General features: G+C 47.0%; 1 protein-coding gene across 4 annotated transcripts in view; it reads left to right on the top strand.

Moving 5' to 3' along the window:
• The window catches only part of LOC136581823 (solute carrier family 66 member 2-like), a 49,310-nt gene that overhangs the window by 2,795 nt on the left and 21,525 nt on the right, over positions 1 to 24,990 (top strand). Inside the window, exons 1-3 of one of the 4 annotated variants that reach the window (XM_066582449.1) lie at positions 4,206 to 4,506; positions 11,090 to 11,314; positions 13,264 to 13,397. In XM_066582449.1, the coding sequence (XP_066438546.1) occupies positions 11,121 to 11,314; positions 13,264 to 13,397 (328 nt within the window). In that variant the 5' untranslated portion in view covers positions 4,206 to 4,506; positions 11,090 to 11,120. Of the gene's footprint in view, positions 1 to 4,205; positions 4,507 to 10,225; positions 10,349 to 10,448; positions 10,633 to 11,089; positions 11,315 to 13,263; positions 13,398 to 24,990 lie in introns of those variants that run through there. The other 3 variants (XM_066582452.1, XM_066582450.1, XM_066582451.1) reach the window with 3 other exon arrangements.

Here is a 24,990-nt window from a genome sequence, read left to right as displayed (position 1 = left end):
GGTACTTTTTTGCGCACACAAAAACCCATAGCAACGGGTGAAAAACGCAGGGAATATACGCAACCAAAACCTGCATATGCCCATGGGAACTAGTCTTTAGGCTGCACACCTGTACTGACAGCCCTTCTCACACAGCTGAGGGTTTGTCACAATGTACCAGTGCAGGTACATGGAGTCCAGCCTCGGAGAAAGAGTTCTGCTGCTGCGCTCAGCTTCCGCTGATCCACTGTCACAAAGCATCACCTGTGTGAATGGGAGGCGCTCAGGACAGAAGCTTCCTATCTTAGGGCTTAGACAGAGGAGCGCAGGCGAACGCACACTCGCCGCTGCGGAGTATATTTGCGCACGAACAAGTTAAGTCTTTTTAACAGTTCAAACTTTGAGCTATTGTGTGCGCAAAAAAACAAGAAAGCTGCGGCAGGACTTGTCTTTTCACACACGGAGGAACATGCGTGAAAATAAATCCATTGAAATCAACGGTTTCGCTTTGTTGCGTTTTGCACACGTGATTTTCATGCATGTTTAAGCCCTAGGGCTCATTCACATGGGCGTTCGTGTATTAGGATGCTGAAATACCCGCCATTTTTACTGCTTGTGTATTGTGTTTTTGCGGAGTACTTGGTGTGTGTTCGTTTTTCCGATGCCCGTGTTTCCCGCGTATACACTGCGTTTCTATCACGCGCAAAAAAATGTAGGAAAGGCCAAAATTTTTTAAAGCAATGTCTCCTGCCATCATGCGTAAAATCGAAGTGAATGCGCACACAACCGTGTTTTCACGCAGCGCCATAGACGTTACTAGGCGCCCTCGGTCCGTGATTACGCTCATGAGGATCTACGGCTTTTATTCTGTCCGTATTATGTGCGTAAAAATCCGTGCGTAATAAGTAAGTATCCGCCTGCGAACGCGCCCCTGGGATGGTTGGGCAGCGCTGCAGCATCCGTCCTCGTTGCGCGGCACCGGCGGCCCCTGTGCTGCGGCCCCTCGGCGGTAATGAGCGCTCTCCGTCTCGTTGCGTGGCTCCGGCGGCCCCCGTGCTGCGGCCCCTCGGCGGTAATGAGCGCTCTCCGTCTCGTTGCGTGGCTCCGGCGGCCCCCGTGCTGCGGCCCCTCGGCGGTAATGAGCGCTCTCCGTCCTCGTTGCGTGGCTCCGGCGGCCCCCGTGCTGCGGCCCCTCGGCGGTAATGAGCGCTCTCCGTCTCGCTGTGATTTGTCCGCTGAAGGATGAAATGTATTTCACAGAATCTAATCCCTTAATCCACAACGGGGAGAAGATCCGGATCCCGTTTCAGTTTGCAAACACAGAAGTGATTTGTGATGTCCCCATCTGTCTGCCCTCTGTGACACACGGGCACTGGCAGCGCTGGCATCGCAGTTACTTCCACGGGCAGAGGTGGTTTCTATATGATGAGTGATGGGCTGGAGAGACCGCAAGGAAAACGAACCGCTAAGAACTAATTCTGTGATTCTCCATGAGCAGGACGCGTCGCGGGCGCAGCTCCTCGGCCCTGGTGGCGATTATTTACCGGGTCCATCACATACCTGCCAATGACATCATCAGTCCTCATATTAACGGGGAAGTATAGAAGTGCGAGCTGCAGCAAATATATCAGGTGTGATGCACCACTGGCCACGCCCCTTATTATTATAGACAGACCCCCTAAACCAACCCTGTCCAGTGTGAGTGTCCAGAGCAGGCGGCCATACCCCCCAGCTCTAGGGCAACTGTAGCAACGCACATAGCACAGCGCAGAAAATATTTATGACAGGCCACGCCCCTTATATGCAAAGCCATGCCTGTTATATCCCATAATAGCGCCCTTCAGGGACCACCTCACAGTAATGTTAGTGGCCCGAGTAATAATAGTGACCCCCATAGTGGCCCCAGTAGTGATAGTGACCCCCATAGTGGCCCCAGTAGTAATAGTGTCTCCAATAGTAGCCTCAGTATTAGTAGTGACCCTATAGTACCCCCAGTATTAATAGTGACCATAGTGACCCCCATAGTGGCCCCAGTAGTGATAGTGACCCCCATAGTGGCCCCAGTAGTAATAGTGTCTCCAATAGTAGCCTCAGTATTAGTAGTGATCCTATAGTACCCCCAGTATTAATAGTGACCCCCATAGTGGCCCCAGTAGGGATAGTGACCCCCATAGTGGCCCCAGTAGTAATAGTGTCTCCAATAGTAGCCTCAGTATTAGTAGTGACCCTATAGTACCCCCAGTATTAATAATGACCCCCATAGTGACCCAGTAGTGATAGTGACCCCCATAGTGGCCCCAGTAGTGATAGTGACCCCCATAGTGGCCCCAGTAGTAATAGTATCTCCAATAGTAGCCTCAGTATTAGTAGTGACCCTATAGTACCCCCAGTATTAATAGTGACCCCCATAGTGGTCCCAAATCTCCTAAATTGCTCAGAAACGTGTCAATTTTTTTAAATGTGCTTCCAAAATAAAGTAAACAACTGTTCATACATACCTGATAAATAATTAGCACAGTGTGTATGTGCGAGTCTCGCAGGAGAATAGAACGCGCAGATGTGCGGTCTCCCATACATTGCACAGCACACATGGGCAACGCACTGTTGCCCTTGTGAATGCACCCTTAAAGTGATACATGCCAGACTTGGCCTGGGTCTTAACCCTTTAACAACCACCCATCCGTCAGTCAAAAAAACAGCACTGCATTAAAAGTCCGGTGCAGGTCTACCATTTTGGGAGAGCGGCTACTCAGCTGTTGGATGACAGCCAGGCGCTTATTGTGATATTGGGAACCGAAGATTCCTTCGATTCCCGCTTTTTAACCCTTTACATGCTGGGGCTGCTTCTGTCAACCATTGGACCCCCGCAATGTGATCATGGGGTCCTGATGGGTTGATATGGCTCCCGGAGCCTTTGGGTCTGCCAGATGCAGTGGCCTGTGAGGTTCAGTCTCTGGCAGGACTTCATAAGCTTTCTAATGCACTACTCTACTGATGTATAGTGATGTATTAGAAGAATGAAGAAAGACGGTGACAATCAGGTCCCCCAGGGGGGCTAAAATATAAAAGTATGAAAAAGTGGTAAACAAAATAATAAACATGACAAGACCCCGCCGCTGCCCCTTTACTATGTAAATAAAATCACATCTGAGGTATCGCTGAGATCGTAACGAACCAGAGAAAAAAGTTAGTTTATTATTTAACCCATGCAGTGAAAAATACAAAAAACATGGCGAAAATAGCTAATTGTGCTTCTCTCGCCTTACAAAAAACAGAATAGAAAGTGATCAAAACTTCGCATGGATCAACAAATGGTGCCGCTAAAAAGTACAACTGATCCAGCAAAAAACAGCCTCACATAACAGCGTTCACAAAGAGAGAAAAATGACGCATGCAGCAAAAAAAAAATAATAATAATAATATAAATTTGGTATTAACATAATCGGAGCGGACTGCCGAATTAATGCAACATACTATTTATATGGCCCGGTGAACGCTGCTAAGAAAGAAAGAGGCCAGAATCACAGATCTTGTTGGTCTTCTCTATAGAAAATAATGGAATAAAAAGCAATTGAGATTTTATATGTTCTCAAAAATGGGATAAATGAAGCCTAAAGTTCACCCCCCCCCCCCCCCCCAGCTCCGCCGGCGGCGACACAAAAGCAAATCTTTAAAAAAAAGTGTCTGATGTGTTCAAAAGTTGCAAAACATAAAAAAACTGTATAAGCTTGATATGGCTGGGACGGTGCCGAGCGGAGAATGATGTCATCACAGACTGAACGCCGGGACAATGAAAAACAAAAACAAAAACAAAAACAATCCCCATTAAAAAAATGAATAAAAGTTATACAACAAATTAAATGGACCCAAAAATGATGTCATCAGAAAATACAACTTGTCCCGCAAAACACAAGCCTCATACGTCAGCGGAAAAAGGAAAAAGCTGCGGCTGCTGGAAAAGGAGTTGGTCATTAAGGCGCAGACAGGCTTGGGCACTCAGGGGTTAAAGTTGCATTCCCAACTAAATTGCATTTCTTTCCATAATTACTGAGGCGAGATGCTCTGATTTTTGCGTAATCGTAGTAAGAAAATGTGATTTCAGCGCAATCTGTAAAACTAGACATCCACAGTGCAGATGTGCGGTATCATGGGAGGGGTTACTGTCATGGCCCCGCCTCCTAGGAGAAGAACCAATGACGTCACACTGCAAGAGCTACATGCAACCTAAAGATGTAGTGACTAGTGTGATGACATCATCATGCACTTCTAATGGTATGACATCACAGCTGCTCTCTGATGTCACATGGTGGTCTTGCACTCTTGCTGACTGTCTCCTGGGTGAGACCACCCACCGAGTGTCCCGACCCCAGGGGGACAGTTGTGCAGCAGCCGGTTGTTCGGTCGCTGCAGGAAGTTCCTCCAGCTGTTTGCATACTCCGGGCAGCCGCCTCCTCCTCCTCCTCCTCGTCGGCTCCAGCGCAGACTGAGCGACATCTGCACCCCGACACCCTGCAGGAGGACACTGCGGTGAGTACCCGACTGCACAGCCTGTGATGTCACCAGTGCTGCATCATGATGTCATCACTGGAGAAAGCCGTATCCGCACAGCCCAGAGGTTGTATTAGCGCAGCAGCTGATATCAGTCACATGGGCAGTAAATGTTCTCAGCGCTGCAGGTATGTAGCAGAAAGTGATGATCGGGGGAATTATTACACCTCCTGTCACTTATCCCATTGCTGACCACTACAGCTAGCTGATAACAGGGTGCAATAGATTGCATTCATCTGTCACTTTCTGTCGTGCATGAATTGCCTGATAACAGAGACTAATAGATTGTGCTTATATGTCCTATAGTCAGCCTCTCTCCAGCCTGAAATGGCTGATAACTGGGAGCAATAGACTGCATTTACCTGTCAGCCTCTGTCAAACATGAAATGGTTGCTAACAGAGAGCAACAGACTGACCTGCACAGTAAGTTGCACCCTCCATTGCTCGGCATTGTCAGGGCAGCGCTGGCCTTGGTACATTATGTAGTTGGCGTCATCCCGGGCGCAGCGCTGCCTGTAAACAATACTTCCTCTTTCGGATCATCTGTGCTCGCTGTTATCTGCTGCGGCTCCAGCTCTAAATGATTTATGAGGAGGTTTCCTCTCAGCCTGCAGATACAGCGTGCCGGAGTATACAGGGTGCTGGAGTGTGACCCCAGTATATACAGTGTGCCGGAGTATACAGCGTGCCGGAGTATACAGGGTGCTGGAGTGTGACCCCAGTATATACAGTGTGCCGGAGTATACAGCGTGCCGGAGTATACAGGGTGTTGGAGTGTGACCCCAGTATATACAGGATGCCGCAGTGTGACCCCAGTATATACAGTGCGCCGGAGTATACAGGGTGCCGGAGTATACAGGGTACTGGAGTTTGACCCCAGTATATACAGTGTGCCGGAGTATACAGGGTGCTGGAGTGTGACCCCAGTATATATATATACAGTGGGCCGGAGTATACAGGATGTCGAAGTGTGGCCCCAGTATACACAGGATGCTGGAGTATGACCCTAGTATATACAGGGTGCCGGAGTGTGACCCCATTATATACAGTGCGCCGGAGTATACAGGGTGCTGGAGTATACAGGGTGCCGGAGTGTGACCCCAGTATATACAGGATACTGTAGTGTGACCCCATTATATACAGTGCGCCGGAGTATACAGGGTGCTGGAGTATACAGGATGTCGAAGTGTTGCCCCAGTATTCACAGGATGCTGGAGTATGACCCTAGTATATACAGAGTACTGCAGTGTGACCCTAGTATATACAGGGTGCCGGAGTTTGACCCCCAACATATACAGGGTGCCGGAGTATGACCCCCAATATATACTGGGTGCCGGAGTATGACCCCCAATATATACAGGCTGCCGAAGTTTGACCCCAGTATATACAGTGCACCGGAGTATACAGGGTGCCAGAGTATACAGGATGTCGAAGTGTGGCCCCAGTATACACAGAATGCTGGAGTGTGACCCTAGTATATACAGCGTGCTGGAGTATGACCCCCAATATATACTGGGTGCGGGAGCGTGACCCCAGTATATACAGTGTGACCCCCATCTTGTACCAGTTGGTATACAGGCTGTGACCCCCAGTTGTGGGTTGTTATACAGGGTGAACAGTGTGGAAGCTTCTTCTTGGCTCCAGTTTCGGTGTTGGCATGTGAGCACAGCGTCCGCCCGTACATCCTCTCCTGTAATCACGCGCAGGAGGCGGCGGCCCTTCCCTTCTGATCGCTGTCACAACTTGTTGTGGCGTCTGACTGTGGGATGTGTATGTAATCTGCTGCGTCTGATAGAGCCGCTCTCAGCAACAACCAATCAGGTAGCAGACCACATACACTGCGGGATCACTTACAGGGACATATGTGTTCCTCGTATTGCATGCGTATTTTTCACGTGCATAAAATACGCAGTACACAGCTTATACACGTGTATATGCTGCATATGTTACATCTCCAGAGCCTATAGTGATGCGTATTATGCGCCAAAATAGGAAATGTTGCGTTTTTTTCACACACAGGAGTAGACAGAGAACTCTGAAGGGAGAAGGACAAAGGAGTCTGGAGGAGCAAACAGAAGGGTCTGGGGGGAGGAGAACAAGAAGAGTTTGGAGAGAGAGGAGGACAGAGGGTTCTAGAGGGAAGAGGACAAGAAGAGTCTGGAGGGAGGAGGAGGACAGAGGGGTCTGGAGGGAGGAGGACAGAGGGGTCTGGAGGGAGGAGGACAGAGGGGTCTGGAGGGAGGAGGACAGAGGGGTCTGGAGGGAGGAGGACAGAGGGGTCTGGAGGGAGGAGGATAGAGCGGTCTGGAGGGAGGAGGATAGAGCGGTCTGGAGGGAGAAGGATAGAGCGGTCTGGAGGGAGGAGGATAGAGCGGTCTGGAGGGAGGAGGATAGAGCGGTCTGGAGGGAGGAGGATAGAGCGGTCTGGAGGGAGGAGGATAGAGCAGTCTAGAGGGAGGAGGATAGAGCAGTCTAGAGGGAGGAGGATAGAGCAGTCTAGAGGGAAGAGGATAGAGCAGTCTAGAGGGAAGAGGACAGAGAACCTTGAAGGGAGAAGGACAGAGGGTTCTGGAGAAGGAAACAAAAGGGTCTAAAGAGAGGAGGACAAGAAGAGTTTGGAGGGAGGAGGACAGAGGGGTCTGGAGGGAGGAAGACAGAGGGGTCTGGAGGGAGGAAGACAGAGGGGTCTGGAGGGAGGAAGACAGAGGGGTCTGGAGGGAGGAAGACAGAGGGGTCTGGAGGAAGGAAGACAGAGGGGTCTGGAGGAAGGAAGACAGAGGGGTCTGGAGGAAGGAAGACAGAGGGGTCTGGAGGAAGGAAGACAGAGGGGTCTGGAGGAAGGAAGACAGAGGGGTCTGGAGGAAGGAAGACAGAGGGGTCTGGAGGAAGGAAGACAGAGGGGTCTGGAGGAAGGAAGACAGAGGGGTCTGGAGGAAGGAAGACAGAGGGGTCTGGAGGAAGGAAGAAAGAGGGGTCTGGAGGAAGGAAGACAGAGGGGTCTGGAGGAAGGAAGACAGAGGGGTCTGGAGGAAGGAAGACAGAGGGGTCTGGAAGAGGAGAACAGAGGGGTCTGGAAGAGGAGCACAGAGGGGTCAGGAAGAGGAGCACAGAGGGGTCAGGAAGAGGAGCACAGAGGGGTCAGGAAGAGGAGCACAGAGGGGTCAGGAAGAGGAGCACAGAGGGGTCAGGAAGAGGAGCACAGAGGGGTCAGGAAGAGGAGAACAGAGGGGTCTGGAAGAGGAGCACAGAGGGGTCTGGAAGAGGAGCACAGAGGGGTCTGGAAGAGGAGCACAGAGGGGTCTGGAAGAGGAGCACAGAGGGGTCTGGAAGAGGAGCACAGAGGGGTCTGGAAGAGGAGCACAGAGGGGTCTGGAAGAGGAGAACAGAGGGGTCTGGAAGAGGAGCACAGAGGGGTCTGGAAGAGGAGCACAGAGGGGTCTGGAAGAGGAGCACAGAGGGGTCTGGAAGAGGAGAACAGAGGGGTCTGGAAGAGGAGAACAGAGGGATCAGGAAGAGGAGCACAGAGGGGTCTGGAAGAGGAGAACAGAGGGGTCAGGAAGATGAGCACAGAGGGATCAGGAAGAGGAGAACAGAGGGATCAGGAAGAGGAGAACAGAGGGGTCTGGAAGAGGAGAACAGAGGGGTCTGGAAGAGGAGAACAGAGGGGTCTGGAAGAGGAGAACAGAGGGGTCTGGAAGAGGAGCACAGAGGGGTCTGGAAGAGGAGCACAGAGGGGTCTGGAAGAGGAGCACAGAGGGGTCTGGAAGAGAACAGAGGGGTCAGGAAGATGAGCACAGAGGGATCAGGAAGAGGAGAACAGAGGGATCAGGAAGAGGAGAACAGAGGGGTCTGGAAGATGAGCACAGAGGGGTCAGGAAGAGGAGCACAGAGGGGTCAGGAAGAGGAGCACAGAGGGGTCAGGAAGAGGAGCACAGAGGGGTCAGGAAGAGGAGTACAGAAAGGTCTGGATGAAGGGAGAGAGGTCTGGACGAGGGGATAGAGAGGTCTGGACGAGGGGACAAAGGGATCTGAAGGAAGGAGAACAGAGGGATCTGGAGGAGAGGACAGAGGAGTCTGGAGCAGGGGGCAGAGAGGTCTGAAAAAGGAGAACAGTTGTCTGTAAGAGGACGACAGAGGGGTCTGGAAGAGGAGGACAAGGGGAGTCTGGAGGAAGGAGAACAGAGGAGTCTAGAGGTAGTAGGGCAGAGGGGTCTGAAGAGAGGACGACAGAGGGGTCTGGAGGGAGGAGAACAGAGGAGTGTGGAGGAGGCGACAGAGTTTTGGAAGAGGAGGACAGAGCGGACTTGATGAGGAGGACAAAAAAGTCTGAACAAAAGAGTTTGAAGAGGGGAAAGCTGAGTGGTCTGGAGGAGGAGGATAGAGGGGTCTAGAAGAGAAGGAGGACAGATGATTCTGCAGTAAGAGGACAGAGGTCTCTGAAAAGGAAAAATAAGGGTTTAGAGACAGGAGAACAGAGGAGTCTGGAGACAGGAGAACAGAGGAGTCTGAAGACAGGAGAACAGAGGAGTCTGGAGGGAGGAGGGCAGAGGGGTCTGGAGGAGGAGGACAGAGACGACTGGAGGAGGGCACAGAGGGGTCTGGAGGAGGGTACAGAGGGGTCTGGAGGAGGGCACAGAGGGGTCTGGAAAAGGGCACAGAGAGGTCTGGAGGGGAGGGACAGGGGGCTCTGGAGGAGGGGACAGAGGGGTCTGGAGAAGGGGACAGAGAAGTCTGAAGGGAGTCAGACAGAGCGGTTTGGGGGAGGGGACAGAGAGGTCTGAAAAAGGGGATAGAGGAGACTGGTAGACAGAGGGGTCTGGAGGAGACAGAGAGATCTAGGGGATGGCTAAGAGAGGTCTAGAGGAGGGGACAGAGAGATCTAGAGGAGGAGGACAGAGGGGTCTGGAGGAGGGCACAGAGGGGTCTGGAGGAGGGCACAGAGGGGTCTGGAAAAGGGGACAGAGAGGTCTGGAGGAGGAGACAGAGAGGTCAGGAGGAGGAGACAGAGAGGTCTGGAGGGGAAGGACAGGGGGCTCTGGAGGAATGGACAGAGTGGTCTGGAGAAGGGGCCGGAGAAGTCTGAAGGGAGGAAGACAGAGGGTTTTGGGGGAGGGGACAGAGAGGTCTGGAAAAGGGGACAGAGGAGACTGGTGGAGTGAAAAGAGTTGTCTGGAAGAGTTGGACCGTGTGGTCTGGAGAAGTAAACATAGGGATTTGTACAGGAGGAGGACAGAGGGATCTGGAGGAGGGCACAGCGGAGTGTGGAGGAGGGGACAGAAAGGTTTAGAGAACGGGACAGAGAGGTTTGGAGGAGGATGACAGCAGGGGCTGGAGGAGTGGGTAGAGAGGTCTGGAAGAGGAGGGCAGAGAGGTCTGGAGGAGAAGACAGAGTCCTAGAGGAGGGGACAGATAGATCTAGAGGAGCGGACAGAGAGGTTTAGAGGAGGGGACCGAGAGATCTAGAGGAGCGGACTGAGAGATCTAGAGGAGGGGACCGAGAGATTTGGAGGAGGATGACAGAAGGGGCTGGAGGAGTGGACAGAGGGGTCTGGCAGCAGCTTTCACTCCACCCTATATTCAGAATGCAGGCACAATGGGTTGAGGGTGTATGGAGGGTGTTGGGTGGGCACATGGCTGCCGAGTGCATGTTTGGCCGATGACTATGTAACGTGTATACGGGCAGCCTTACTTTGTGGCTCCATCAACAGATGTTACATTACAGATCCAACTCAGTATGTACACAAGCCGGAAGCAATAATTACATGGAGACTCATTAGAACGAGTTGGACCTGTTCCTCCCGGTGCTCCGTCTTCCCCACAGGTGATAATTATAACAGGTTCGCTGGGGGTGTGGTCTACCAGGATGAGTGACAGATCAACGGGGATAACTACTACAACTGGCCCTGAAGATAAGGGGATGATCCCGGACGATTTCCTAATTGTTGGACATTAAACGGCCGTGTTATTTCATGCAGACAGCTAGAGGGGTTACAGATCACATCCACACTAGATTCACCTGCCAGGGTCTGGAAACTGCCCAAACCCAGAGGAGGAGAACGTCAGCAAGCCTGTGTCCAGAGGAAGTGCGCGGGTCTGTGTTACAAGGTCATTACATAGATGTAGGGTCACGGGGGTGTATAAGTCTATACAGTGACCGATTGTGTTATCCTTGTCATCTCACCGTGCTCTTTTAGAAACTGCGCGTTACAATGGGGTGACATCAAGTCGTGACGATCGATATTAGGGTCTCTGCAGTAATATCAGGTTGCTATGGAGTACACTGCATCAAGGCGTGACTCACACTGACCAATCACTGAGATGAATAGATCTGTCAGTAACCAGGCTCTGTGTGCCTTTTTTGATAGGTAAAGTCGCTGTGAGACCTTCAGCATCTCCTTCATGGAAACTAATTTTACTAGCAGTAGAGTTATGGGTTATTAGTTACATTATACAGGGGGTCACTTACTTTCCCCCCTGCACTGTGTATATGTATACCTACATACACACACAGCTCTTATAGTGACTACAGGCAGCGCTTCCTTTAAGATCTTTCTTCTTTCAGGTCCACATTGTGATTACTGGGAAGGAGTAAGATGGATATTCCGGAGGATTCCGTGGACACGTGGCCGGTCCTGTCCTGTCTCTCGTCCTGTTTCATTGTGTTTGGCGGTGTGGTCCCATATATCCCCCAGTATCAGGAGATTAAGAGGACATCTAACACGGACGGGTTTTCCACCTGGGTCTGCTTTGTTCTGCTGATCGCCAATATCCTCCGCATATTTTTCTGGTGAGTGACATCACAGCTGCGGCTCGTTTGGCATCTGTAGTACTTCCATCACTGTTGACGTGTAGAATGCCCTCAAGCCTCAGCTATCTTGGCATATGGGCCAGTCAGTTCTACGTGGTCTCTAACCAATCAGCTTAACAGAAAGGGTCACATGACACTTCTTTGCGTCAGAGAGCCTTGTTTAGAAGGAGTCTGAGGGGCGGGGCTGAATACTTTTCCATCTACTTTGGCTCTTCATGGGTCTGTTTAGTGGGTACAATGGCAGCTCCAACAGTGCTGCCCCTCTAAGAAGTTGGAACTGCTTTGACTTTGTGCCGATGTCACCGATCCTCTAATTACCGCTGATCGCGTCCCGCAATCCTGTCTCCACGGTTGATGACTCGGGCAGCACCCGCTCTGGGGGATTTCCATCAATAATCAGCTTACATGAATTCTCCTTGTTGGAGGGCTGCAATTAAATCCCATCCCTGTAATTGTCGTCTTCCTTTCAGCTTCCACCGTTATTTCACCGAATGACTTTAGCCCATGAAACGTGCGCAGAATTAATGGTGGAGGTGCATTAATGAGCGCCTCTGATCTCCGGGGCTCAAATACGCTGCAGATCTGTGAATGAGCAGACAACGTCCCGACCCAGTGTAAGACTAATTGTTTCTCGCAAGGTCACATCGATGATTGAGACAGCAGAGCTGGTTACGATGTATCATTAATGTGGCCCGGTTGGAGGGTAACGAGCGACTCCTCAGACGGTGGAGTATCAATATTTTATCCAGATGAAAGTTAGTCTGCTGTTAATTATCTTCCTGCTATAATTAGGCCCCAGAGACCAACAGAAAGCATCATCGAACAAGTCACCGCAATCCACAAGAGTAGGATCACATGTACCTACTAAACCTGTCCGTACTGTATGAGGCAACCCCCATATGGATATGATGTGCTGCATGTTACACATCCGGTTCAAACCACCGATTTGTCAAGAAAATCAACCTTCTGTACTCCAGTCAGTGGCTCTCCCCAGTGGGCTATCCAGCTTGCTGGACAGGCTCCCCCCTGCATAACTTTGTTCTTGTCCCTCGCTCCTGCTCCTCGTTCCCGATTGGTCCCTCCCTGTGCCTTAGTTGCACTTCCTATAAAAGCCTGGCCCTGCCACTCCCTCAGTGCGTGATTATTCTGCTCCCCAGCATTGATTTCTCTAGCTCCACTTCTGTCTGCTTCTCGGCTATTGTGACAAGACCTCCTGATACCGACTTCTGGTTTTCCATCTGACTTCGTTACTCGCCTCATCCACTTGAGACCTCCCATTGCTGCCACATCCCTGATTACCCTCCAGACCTGCGGCTATTACACCTGAGGCTCCAACCCATGGCCTGAAACCGCTACACTATGCGGGAAACAAATCACAGGATGTTCTATCTAGCTGTGGGATCTCGCATCGCAGCCCCATTGTTTTCAATGGGACTGGCAGCAGCAGCACTGGCCCCATTGAAAGCAATGGGAGAACTCTGCGATCCTCCACCATGGCTGTCAGCAGCACCGGAGGATCGCTACATCCCTAAATTGATGTGAGGCTGTTATCACATTAAAACACCTTGCATCCTCGGGGCTTTCATATGGTGGGGAGCGCGATATCGGGCCATAATTCACAGCCTTATATCGCCCTCACCCATGTGAAGTTAGCCTTAATCCCTCCAATTGGGATCTAGTCTTTGTTCAGGGCCCCCAGGCTGTTACCCCCAAGACTAATCTCAGTTCAGTGGCAGATGAAATGGGCAGGTCAGTAGCACCGTAGCGCGGTGCCGGGGGAACAGGCAGAGCGTAGTTGATATTCAGGCTGAGGTCAGGACAGACAGGGGGTTGGGGCAGCCAGCAGACACCGATATATCATGGTTAAGGCAAAAGCAGAGGTCAGGACAGTACAATGATGGTCGCTCACATGTTCTGTTCTCTTCCAGGTTTGGGAAGTTTTTTGAGTTCCCGCTCCTCCTGCAGAGCCTCCTGATGATCGTCACCATGTTATCCATCCTGCATCTCTGCTGCGCTGTGCAGACCGTGAACCGCGTGTCAACCAAGCATCACGCCTTCACCGGTGAGTGGCATCGCAGGGTTTGCGCTGAGCTGAGGATGGCGACGACTGCAGCCGCTCTAAGGCTCCATTCACATCTGTGTCGGAGGTTCCATTCAGAGACACCAGATGAAATGACGGAGCGTTTACCTGCTGTTTTCGAGAAAATGCCAAACGGGGACAGAAGCCCAATAGGCACCATTAGGGTTCCAGGCAGTTGGGTCGGTCCAGCGCCATTTGTTTACATCATAGGACAGGTCCCGCTTTCCTGTTCTGTCATGGGAGCGGATATACATGTAACGAGCCATGGCAGGAGGCTGGTATCACGGGGGTTAATGTCCCTTACTCCCACCCCGCTGCACTACAGTGAATGATGGGGGACAAGATGGGATGCTGCTCTCTGCTGCTGGGAATGTAGCGCGGTGTAGGGCCCCAGTGGAAAGGAACTGCAGGAGTCAGGAAGGGGTTAACAGAAAAACAACTCACATTTATTGTACCTTCAGATGGCAAACAGGGCGATATCCTAAGCAGTCCGTGTCCCAATATCCAATTACAGAGTTGGTGACTGGAGGTACCGCTGCCTACAAAAGTTGCATACTGCTTATCCAAGTTTTTCACTGTCGCCCGAGGATGAAACCTGCAGCGTCGCACCTTGCTCCGACCCTGTATAAGGAGTGATATGGATTCCCCGGAGCTGGCAGGTCTCTACTGACATTTTTGTGCAGGCCTCTGCGAGACCCGTACAGAAATAGGACATGCCGCCATTTGTTTTCCACGTGTGTTTTCACACGGACAAATTGCGGCTGTGTGCATAGGATTGTGCTCATGCATGCAGTCCTATGGCAGCGGGCACCGGCGAAACTTCTGAGGGAAATCCCACTGCAGAATTTCCTCCCGTGTGCAGGGGGCCTACAACACATATTTATTGTTTTCTATTTCCCACGCTGGCGAGCACCAGAAAATCGCGGTAATATCGCATTCTTGCTCATGCGATGTCTGAGCGTCAGCGATGCTTTTCCTGGAAAATAATCTCGCATCGCTGCTGCCCACGATTTTCTGACGCGACGGACGACAATAGGAGATTCTAATGTTAAAAACACATCGAATGGCACAAACATCGCAAGTTCGGGCATTGCGATAAAACGGAGGCTCCATAGGGAAACATGGGCTTTAAAAAAAATGAAAACGCAAAATGCAGAAAGATCGGGCCGGCGGCTTAGCATGAGGAAAAACATTGCAGAGGTGAATGAAGCCGTTCAAGAGCCTTGGGGTCAGAATTCTGCATTGTCTCTCGCTATCACATAATGCAAAAAACCCGCCATCTTCTCGCAGGTGTGAAGGCAACCTAAGAGTAATGCTTAGTAGTGACCGCTCTGCAGCCCCTGCTGTATACCCCTTATATACATTGAAAGCACTGTGGCCGCTCCTAATGGAGGGGGACTAACTAGTTTTTGGAGCCCCAATGATAAGTCAGGATGGGAGCCCCAAAATGTCTTCACTGCAAATTGTACCCCAGTAATGCAGACAGCAGTGCAGGAGGGGTGGAGGTCAGCAGCTGCGCAAACATAGAAGAGGCATCCTCCTGTGTACTCCTGGCCTCCGCACCCATGGCTAGGACTATAGACGGATCCTTAATTACTGGGACCCCTAGAAATCACTGAATTCGAGGAGCCATTGTGAATGTGGGGGCCCAGAGCTCTTTTACACGGGGCGACCTGTCGGGGTGCAGATACTGGCAATATTGTTCCTAGGCTTTTACACAGGAGGATCATCTCACAGTGAATGGAGGTGGAGCCGCCGGGGATCATTCCAGCCGTCCGCCTCCATGCACAGTAACCAGGCCGTTGTTCACAGAGGATACTGCCTGTTCACACTGTCCGTCCATCGTTCATAGAGGATACTGCCTGTTCACACTGCCGGTCCGTCATTCATAGAGGATACTGCCTGTTCACACTGCCGGTCCGTCGTTCTTAGATGATACTGCCTGTTCGATGTTCGAACTGTCGGTCCGTCATTCATAAAGGATACTGCCTGTTCACACCACCGTTCTGTCGTTCATAGATGATACTGCCTGTTCACACCGCCGGTCTGTCGTTCATAGAGGATACTGCCTGTTCACACTGTCGGTCTTTAGTTCATAGAGCATACTGCCTGTTCACACCGCTGGTCTGTAGTTCATAGAGCATACTGCCTGTTCACACTGTCAGTCTGTTGCTCATAGATGATACTGCCTGTTCACACTGCCGGTCCGTCGTTCATAGAGGATACTGCCTGTTCACACTGTCGGTCTGTCGTCCATAGATGATACTGCCTGTTCACACTGTCGGTCTGTCGTTCATAGAGCATACTGCCTGTTCACACTGTCGGTCTGTCGTTCATAGATGATACTGCCTGTTCACACTGTCGGTCCGTCGTTCATAGAGGATACTGCCTGTTCACACTGTCTCTCCGTCGTTCTTAGAGCATACTGCCTGTTCACTCTGTCGTTCATAAAGGATACTGCCTGTTCACACTGCCGGTCCGTCGTTCATACAGGATACTGCCTGTTCACACTGCCGGTCCGTCGTTCATAGAGGATACTGCCTGTTCACACCGCCTGTCCATAGTTCAGTTTTTAGACATGTAGAAACGAAGCGACAAATAAATGATAATCGCTGTTCGGTCAGTTCCGGCTCCTACATTAAACAATCATTCAGATTCTTGTTGGTCGCAGGTGTCTGAACGATATGTCAGCCCGGGGACAAGGCCCTAATTGTGATCCTCTGGACGGAGGTCCGGTCATCGGTGCTTGACTAGCCGGGGTCTCACCGCCAACCGCGGGGCTTTTCTCATGTAATGGGGTGGAGAGTATACAGAGAATGGCGCGATCGAGGAAAACATCCAGCGAAGGGGATCCTGCGGACGGAAACAACTCCTCACTGAAAGGGGTCGGAGGAGGATGTCAGGAATCGTTCTGACCAACAGGCTGCACAGTCAGCTGAATACAACGCTGGAGCTCCAACTAACGTGTGCGAACGCACAACTCGCCGTTCCTCCGCACGGATGGTATAACAGCAGGCGACCAGTTCCAGCGCCATTGTGTCTAAGAGAAAAAGAAAGACTCCAGCGGGCGAAAGAGCGCAAAACTTGTATCACTGAGCAGCGGAAGAACATCTCCTGGTCAGATGGAGCCAGATTTATGTGCTGATGGGAGGGCAGAATTTGGCGCAAGCAGCATGAATCGCTGACCCCTTCCTGTCCGCTGGTGGAGTAATGGTGGGGGTGTAAGAGGACAGCGCTGCACAACGCTCCCACGAACACAGCAGCCGCCGCGGCGGTGAAGAAAGCAATGAAAATGTTGCTTTAAGACAATTTATTCTGCAGCGTTAATAGAACACGAACGTCCGTTTATTAGGCAGATGTTCAGTAAAAACGTGCCGCCTCTGTCTGTCCTCGCTGCGCCACCCTGAGCCTCAGCGCTGCCACCAGCACCGTTTACATGGGAAGGTTTCCTTGGGCTCCTCTGATACTGATTCTGGAGGGGGCCCACGCTACTAGAGGGGGCTAATAGAGAGTCAGATATGTGCAGCACATCGTGCTCTGCGCCTCAGCTGCGGCCGCTGTCAGGGCTGCACATCACGCGTCATGTCCGGGCGCAGCGGGAGGACGCAGGTTTGCATTGGCAGCAGTGGGATTTGCCGCCCCCAAATTCTCCGACTTCATTCATGCGGTGAGAATGTGATGAGTGGGCGGGCGGTGAGCGAGCGGGCGGTGAGCGAGCGGGCGGTGAGCGAGCGGACGAGCGGTGAGCGAGCGGGCAGTGAGTGAGCAGGCAGTGAGCGAGCGGGCGGAGAGCGAGCGGGCGGAGAGCGAGCGGGCGGTGAGCGAGCGGGCGGGCGTTGAGCGAGCGGGCGGGCGGTGAGTGAGCAGGCAGTGAGCGAGCGGTGGTGCCACACAGGTTCAGGACGGCGCGGCGGCGGACAGACACTGCCATCTACATTGCTGAACACGGACCGAAGGAACATTATTTCTCTCCAGTGGAGTTTTCGGGATACTTTGTGAGATAACGTGGCATCAATGTTCTCTTCATAGCGCCAAAATACACCTCCTCTTCACGCGACATTTGCATCTCCCTCACTTCTGGCAGCGGCACGGCCCATGACTTGTCACACGTTTATCCGACATCACTCGGCTGCAGCATGACCGCCACATACATTACCATCTTTATAGCCGTAAGCCCCGACCTCACGTACCCCATAGGGGTAGCATCCTGTACGCAGAACGCCTAAACAAGTCGTAGACGTCACACCATATACCGAGGGGTCGTCGCACAGCCCCCCCATAGTCTCTGCGTAACACTTTACATCATATCCGTATCACAAAACGGCCACCGCAGCCAGGCTGCGCATCATAACCCAAACAATGGCGCTAATATTTAACCTTTTGCGCGAGCGTCACATAACCACAGTCCCGTGAGACTATCCCCTATACTGGCCCGGGATTTCTTCTTACGCAGTCCTGGGGATGTTACTCCACTCTGCCAGCCTGTAGAGGAAGGACTCATGAAGGCGGTCATTACAGGTCTTCGCCGCTGTTCACACTTGCACTACGGATTTCCGTTAGTCGGCTTGATCATCGAAGCTGAACAGTAAAAATATCTGAAAAGTCAAATCCCGGCCAGAATGGCGCCCAACGAACGCTAATAACTATAATGGCCTCTGTCAGGTTTTCGTCAGGCGCTCAGCATTTTACCTGTCAAAATAGCGCAGCTTAGTGTGATATTTTGTCCGCCATTTTGTTCTGAAAGCTTCGCTGCAAACGCAAATGTAGCTGAGAACGCTACGCACGAGGCGCGCTACGAAGATGGTGGGTAAACCATCCCGAAGACCCTTCAGCGCTGTCATGTCGGTACAATATACATGCGTTCTTGCCCCGCCCACTGCGCAGAGTCTCGTGTTCTGATATCAGGCTGCCTCCCATCACTAATATACGCACGTATTCCTGGCGAAGGTGAAGGGAAATGATCTCATTAACCCTCAGGATCTAGAATTATAATGAGAGCAGATTACTGAGCGGTATTAAAGCCCGCGCAATAATCACAGCATGTCCCGCGTTAACGGCCATCAGAGGATTCCGGTCAATGTCATAATGAGTATGTAATATACGCAGCGGAGGAGGATCGGCGTCCACTTAGCGTTGTCTCACACATAAATGCTGCATGAACCTGCTGTGTTGTCCCCCCCCCCCGGCACTCCCAGGATGTCAGTCCGCACTGTATTTCTGGTATTCCATTCGTAAAATAGGAACATCTGAGAAAGGAAACCGTGTAACTGACAGGCGCCGCGTTCTATGCCGATATCTGCTGCATTTTACACCCATAAAGATGTTTTTTTTCCCAATTTGATTACATAACCGGTTACAGAATTTACTGCCGGCCTGAAACCCATTTTATGACACAATGATTCATCTTTTGCGCTGCTTACATCGGATGAGAAACAGACACGGGAAATATTTTACCTGCTTCATAAATCCTCCCCTGTAATCGTATTCAGCATTATTCGCCTTCCCCGCCATCAGCCCTCTTAAAGCTTCTATATTTCATGTACATTACTGCCCTGTCCAGGGATCCTGTAATTATCGCTCCAACTACGCAGAGGGGCACAAGAGTCGTTCCGAGGCGGCTGAAAATAGCGCCATATGTAACTCAATCAACACAGGAAGACAGTAAGAGAAATCTGGATTATGACAAATAAACGTCATTCTACCACAAATAAAAGGAATTGCAAAATCAGGACTAATAATTTATAATACTGCCCCCAATGTACAAGAATATAACTACTATAATACTGCCCCCTATGTACAAGAATATAACTACTATAATACTGCCCCCTATGTACAAGAATATACCTACTATAATACTGCCTCCCTATGTACAAGAATATAACTACTATAATACTGCCCCCTATGTACAAGAATATAACTACTATAATACTGCTCCTATGTACAAGAATATAACTACTATAATACTGCCCCCTATGTACAAGAATATAACTACTATAATACTGCCCCCTATGTACAGGAATATAACTACTATTATACTGCCCCCTATGTACAAGAATATAACTACTATAATACTGCCCCCTATGTACAAGTATATAACTACTATAATACTTCCCAATATGTACAAGAATATAACTACTATAATACTGCCCCTATGTACAAGAATATAACTACTATAATACTGCCCCTATGTACAAGAATATAACTACTATAATACTGCCCCCAATGTACAAGAATATAACTACTGTAATACTGCCCCCTATGTATAAGAATATAACTACTATAATACTGCCCCCTATGTACAAGAATATAACTACTATAATACTGTCTCCTATGTACAAGAATATAACTACTATAATACTGCCCCCTATGTACAAGAATATAACTACTATAATACTGCCCCTATGTACAAGAATATAACTACTATAATACTGCCCCCTATGTACAAGAATATAACTACTATAATACTGCCCCCTATGTACAAGAATATAACTACTATAATACTGCCCCCTATGTACAAGAATATAACTACTATAATACTGCCCCCTATGTACAAGAATATACCTACTATAATACTGCCCCCTATGTACAAGAATATAACTACTATAATACTGCCCCCCTATGTACAAGAATATAACTACTATAATACTGCCCCTATGTACACAAACATAACTACTATAATACTGCTCCTATGTACAAGAATATACCTACTATAATACTGCCCTCTATGTACAAGAATATAACTACTGTAATACTGCCCCCTATGTATAAGAATATAACTACTATAATACTGCCCCCTATGTACAAGAATATAACTACTATAATACTGCCCCCTATGTACAAGAATATAACTACTATAATACTGCCCCCTATGTACAAGAATATAACTACTATAATACTGCTCCTATGTACAAGAATATAACTACTATAATACTGCCCCCTATGTACAAGAATATAACTACTATAATACTGCCCCTATGTACAAGAATATAACTACTATAATACTGCCCCCTATGTACAAGAATATAACTACTATAATACTGCCCCCTATGTACAAGAATATAACTACTATAATACTGCCCCCTATGTACAAGAATATAACTACTATAATACTGCCCCCTATGTACAAGAATATAACTACTATAATACTGCCCCCTATGTACAAGAATATAACTACTATAATACTGCCCCTATGTACAAGAATATAACTACTATAATACTGCCCCTATGTACAAGAATATAACTACTATAATACTGCCCCCTATGTACAAGAATATAACTACTATAATACTGCCCCCTATGTCCAAGAATATAACTACTATAATACTGCCCCCTATGTACAAGAATATAACTACTATAATACTGCCCCCTATGTACAAGAATATAACTACTATAATACTGCTCCTATGTACAAGAATATAACTACTATAATACTGCCCCCTATGTACAAGAATATAACTCCTATAATACTGCCCCCTATGTACAAGAATATAACTACTATAATACTGCCCCCTATGTACAAGAATATAACTACTATAATACTGCCCCTATGTACAAGAATATAACTACTATAATACTGCCCCTATGTACAAGAATATAACTACTATAATACTGCCCCCAATGTACAAGAATATAACTACTATAATACTGCCCCCTATGTACAAGAATATAACTACTGTAATACTGCCCCCTATGTATAAGAATATAACTACTATAATGCTGCCCCCTATGTACAAGAATATAACTACTATAATACTGCCCCCTATGTACAAGAATATAACTACTGTAATACTGCCCCCTATGTACAAGAATATAACTCCTATAATACTGCCCCCAATGTACAAGAATATAACTACTATAATACTGCCCCCTATGTACAAGTATATAACTACTGTAATACTGCCCCCTATGTATACGAATATAACTACTATAATACTGCCCCCTATGTACAAGAATATAACTACTATAATACTGCCCCCTATGTACAAGAATATAACTACTGTAATACTGCCCCCTATGTATAAGAATATAACTACTGTAATACTGCCCCCTATGTACAAGAATATAACTACTATAATACTGCCTCTATGTACAAGAATATAACTACTATAATACTGCCCTCTATGTACAAGAATATAACTACTGTAATACTGCCCCCTATGTACAAGAATATAACTACTATAATACTGCCCCCCATGTACAAGAATATAACTACTACAATACTGCCCCCTATGTACAAGAATATAATTACTATAATACTGCCTCCTATGTACAAGAATATAACTACTATAATACTGCCTCCTATGTACAAGAATATGACTACTATAATACTGCCCCCTATGTACAAGAATATAACTACTATAATACTGCCCCCTATGAACAAGAATATAACTACTACAATACTGATCCCTATGTACAAGAGTATAACTACTATAATACTGCCCTCTATGTACAAGAATATAACTACTATAATACTGCCCCCTATGTACAAGAACATAACTACTATAATACTGCCTCCTATGTACAAGAATATAAATACTATAATACTGCCCCTATGTACAAGGATATAACTACTACAATACTGCCCCCTATGTACAAGAACATAACTACTATAATACTGCCTCCTATGTACAAGAATATAAATACTATAATACTGCCCCTATGTACAAGGATATAATTACTATAATACTGCCCCTATGTACAAGAATATAACTACTATAATACTGCCTCCTATGTACAAGAATATAACTACTATAATACTGCCACCTATGTACAAGAATATAACTACTATAATACTGTCCCCTATGTACAAGAATATAACTACTACAATACTGATCCCTATGTACAAGAGTATAACTACTACAATACTGATCCCTATGTACAAGAGTATAACTACTATAATACTGCCCTCTATGTACAAGAATATAACTACTGTAATACTGCCCCCTATGTACAAGAATATAACTACTATAATACTGCCCCCCATGTACAAGAATATAACTACTACAATACTGCCCCCTATGTACAAGAACATAACTACTATAATACTGCCTCCTATGTACAAGAATATAAATACTATAATACTGCCCCTATGTACAAGGATATAACTACTATAATACTGCCTCCTATGTACAAGAATATAACTACTATAATACTGCCACCTATGTACAAGAATATAACTACTATAATACTGTCCCCTATGTACAAGAATATAACTACTACAATACTGATCCCTATGTACAAGAGTATAACTACTACAATACTGATCCCTATGTACAAGAGTATAACTACTATAATACTGCCCTCTATGTACAAGAATATAACTACTGTAATACTGCCCCCTATGTACAAGAATATAACTACTATAATACTGCCCCCAATGTACAAGAATATAACTACTATAATACTGCCCCCTATGTACAAGAATATAACTACTATAATACTGCCCCCTATGTACAAGAATATAACTACTATAATACTGCCTCCTATGTACAAGAATATAACTACTATAATACTGCCTCCTATGTACAAGAATATGACTACTATAATACTGCCCCCTATGTACAAGAATATAACTACTATAATACTGCCCCCTATGAACAAGAATATAACTACTACAATACTGATCCCTATGTACAAGAGTATAACTACTATAATACTGCCCTCTATGTACAAGAATATAACTACTATAATACTGCCCCCTATGTACAAGAATATAACTACTATAATACTGCCCCCCTATGTACAAGAATATAATTACTATAATACTGCTCCTATGTACAAGAATATAACTACTATAATACTGCCCCCCTATGTACAAGAATATAATTACTATAATACTGCCCCCTATGTACAAGAATATAACTACTATAATACTGCTCCTATATGCAAGAATATAACAACTATAATACTGCCTCCTATATACAAGAATATAACTACTATAATACTGCTCCTATATACAAGAATATAACTACTATAATACTGCCCCTATGTACAAGAATATAACTACTATAATACTGAACCCTATGTACAAGAATATAACTACTATAGTACTGCTCCCTATGTAAAGGAATATTTCTACTATAATACTGCCCCCTATATACAAGAATATAACTACTATAATACTGCTACTATGTACAAGAATATAACTACTATAATACTGCTCCCTATGTCCAAGACTATAAGTACCATAATATTGCCTCCTATGTACAAGAATATAACTACTATAATACTGCCTCCTATAAACAAGAATATAACTACTATAATACTGCTCCTATATACAAGAATATAACTACTATAAAACTGCCCCCTATATACAAGAATATAACTACTATAATACTGCCCCCTATATATAAGAATATAACTACTATAATAATGCCTCCTATATACAAGAATATAACTACTATAATACTGCCTCCTATGTACAAGAATATAACTACTATAATACTGCCCCCTATGTCCAAGAATATAACTACTATAATACTGCCCCCTATGTCCAAGAATATAACTACTATAATACTGCCCTCCTATGTACAAGAATATAACTACTATAATACTGTCCCCTATATACAAGAATATAACTACTATAATACTGCCCCCCTATGTACAAGAATATAACTACTATAATACTGCCCCCTATGTACAAGAATATAACTACTATAATACTGCCTCCTATGTACAAGAATCTAACTACTATAATACTGCCCCCTATGTACAAGAATATAACTACTATAATACTGTCCCCTATGTACAAGAATATAACTACTATAATACTGCCCCCTATGTACAAGAATATAACTACTATAATACTGCCCCCTATGTACAGGAATATAACTACTATAATACTGCCCCCTATGTACAGGAATATAACTACTATAATACTGCCCCTATGTACAAGAATATATCTACTATAATACTGCCCCCTATGAACAAGAACATAACTACTATAATACTGCCTCTTATGTACAAGAATATAACTACTATAATACTGCCCCCAATGTACAAGAATATAACTACTATAATACTGCCCCCTATGTACAAGAATATAGCTACTATAATACTGCCCCCTATGTACAAGAATATAACTACTATAATACTGCCCCCTATGTACAAGAATATAACTACTATAATACTGCCCCCTATGTACAAGAATATAGCTACTATAATACTGCCCCCTATGTACAAGAATATAACTACTATAATACTGCCCCCTATGTAAAAGAATATAGCTACTATAATACTGCCCCCTATGTACAAGAATATAACTACTATAATACTGCCCCCTATGTACAAGAATATAACTACTATAATACTGTCCCCTATGTACAAGAATATAACTACTATAATACTGTCCCCTATGCACAAGAATATAACTACTATAATACTGCCCCCTATGTACAAGAATATAACTACTATAATACTGCCCCCTATGTACAAGAATATAACTACTATAATACTGCCCCCTATATACAAGAATATAACTACTATAATACTGCCCCCTATGTACAAGAATATAACTACTATAATACTGCCCCCTATGTACAAGAATATAACTACTATAATACTGCCCCCTATGTAC

This window comes from Eleutherodactylus coqui, chromosome 11 (genome assembly GCF_035609145.1).
Source record: "Eleutherodactylus coqui strain aEleCoq1 chromosome 11, aEleCoq1.hap1, whole genome shotgun sequence".
Classification (NCBI taxonomy): Eukaryota; Metazoa; Chordata; class Amphibia; order Anura; family Eleutherodactylidae; genus Eleutherodactylus; species Eleutherodactylus coqui.
The sequence above is the reverse complement of the archived record's forward strand: the minus strand, read 5'-3'. Positions and strand labels throughout refer to the sequence as shown.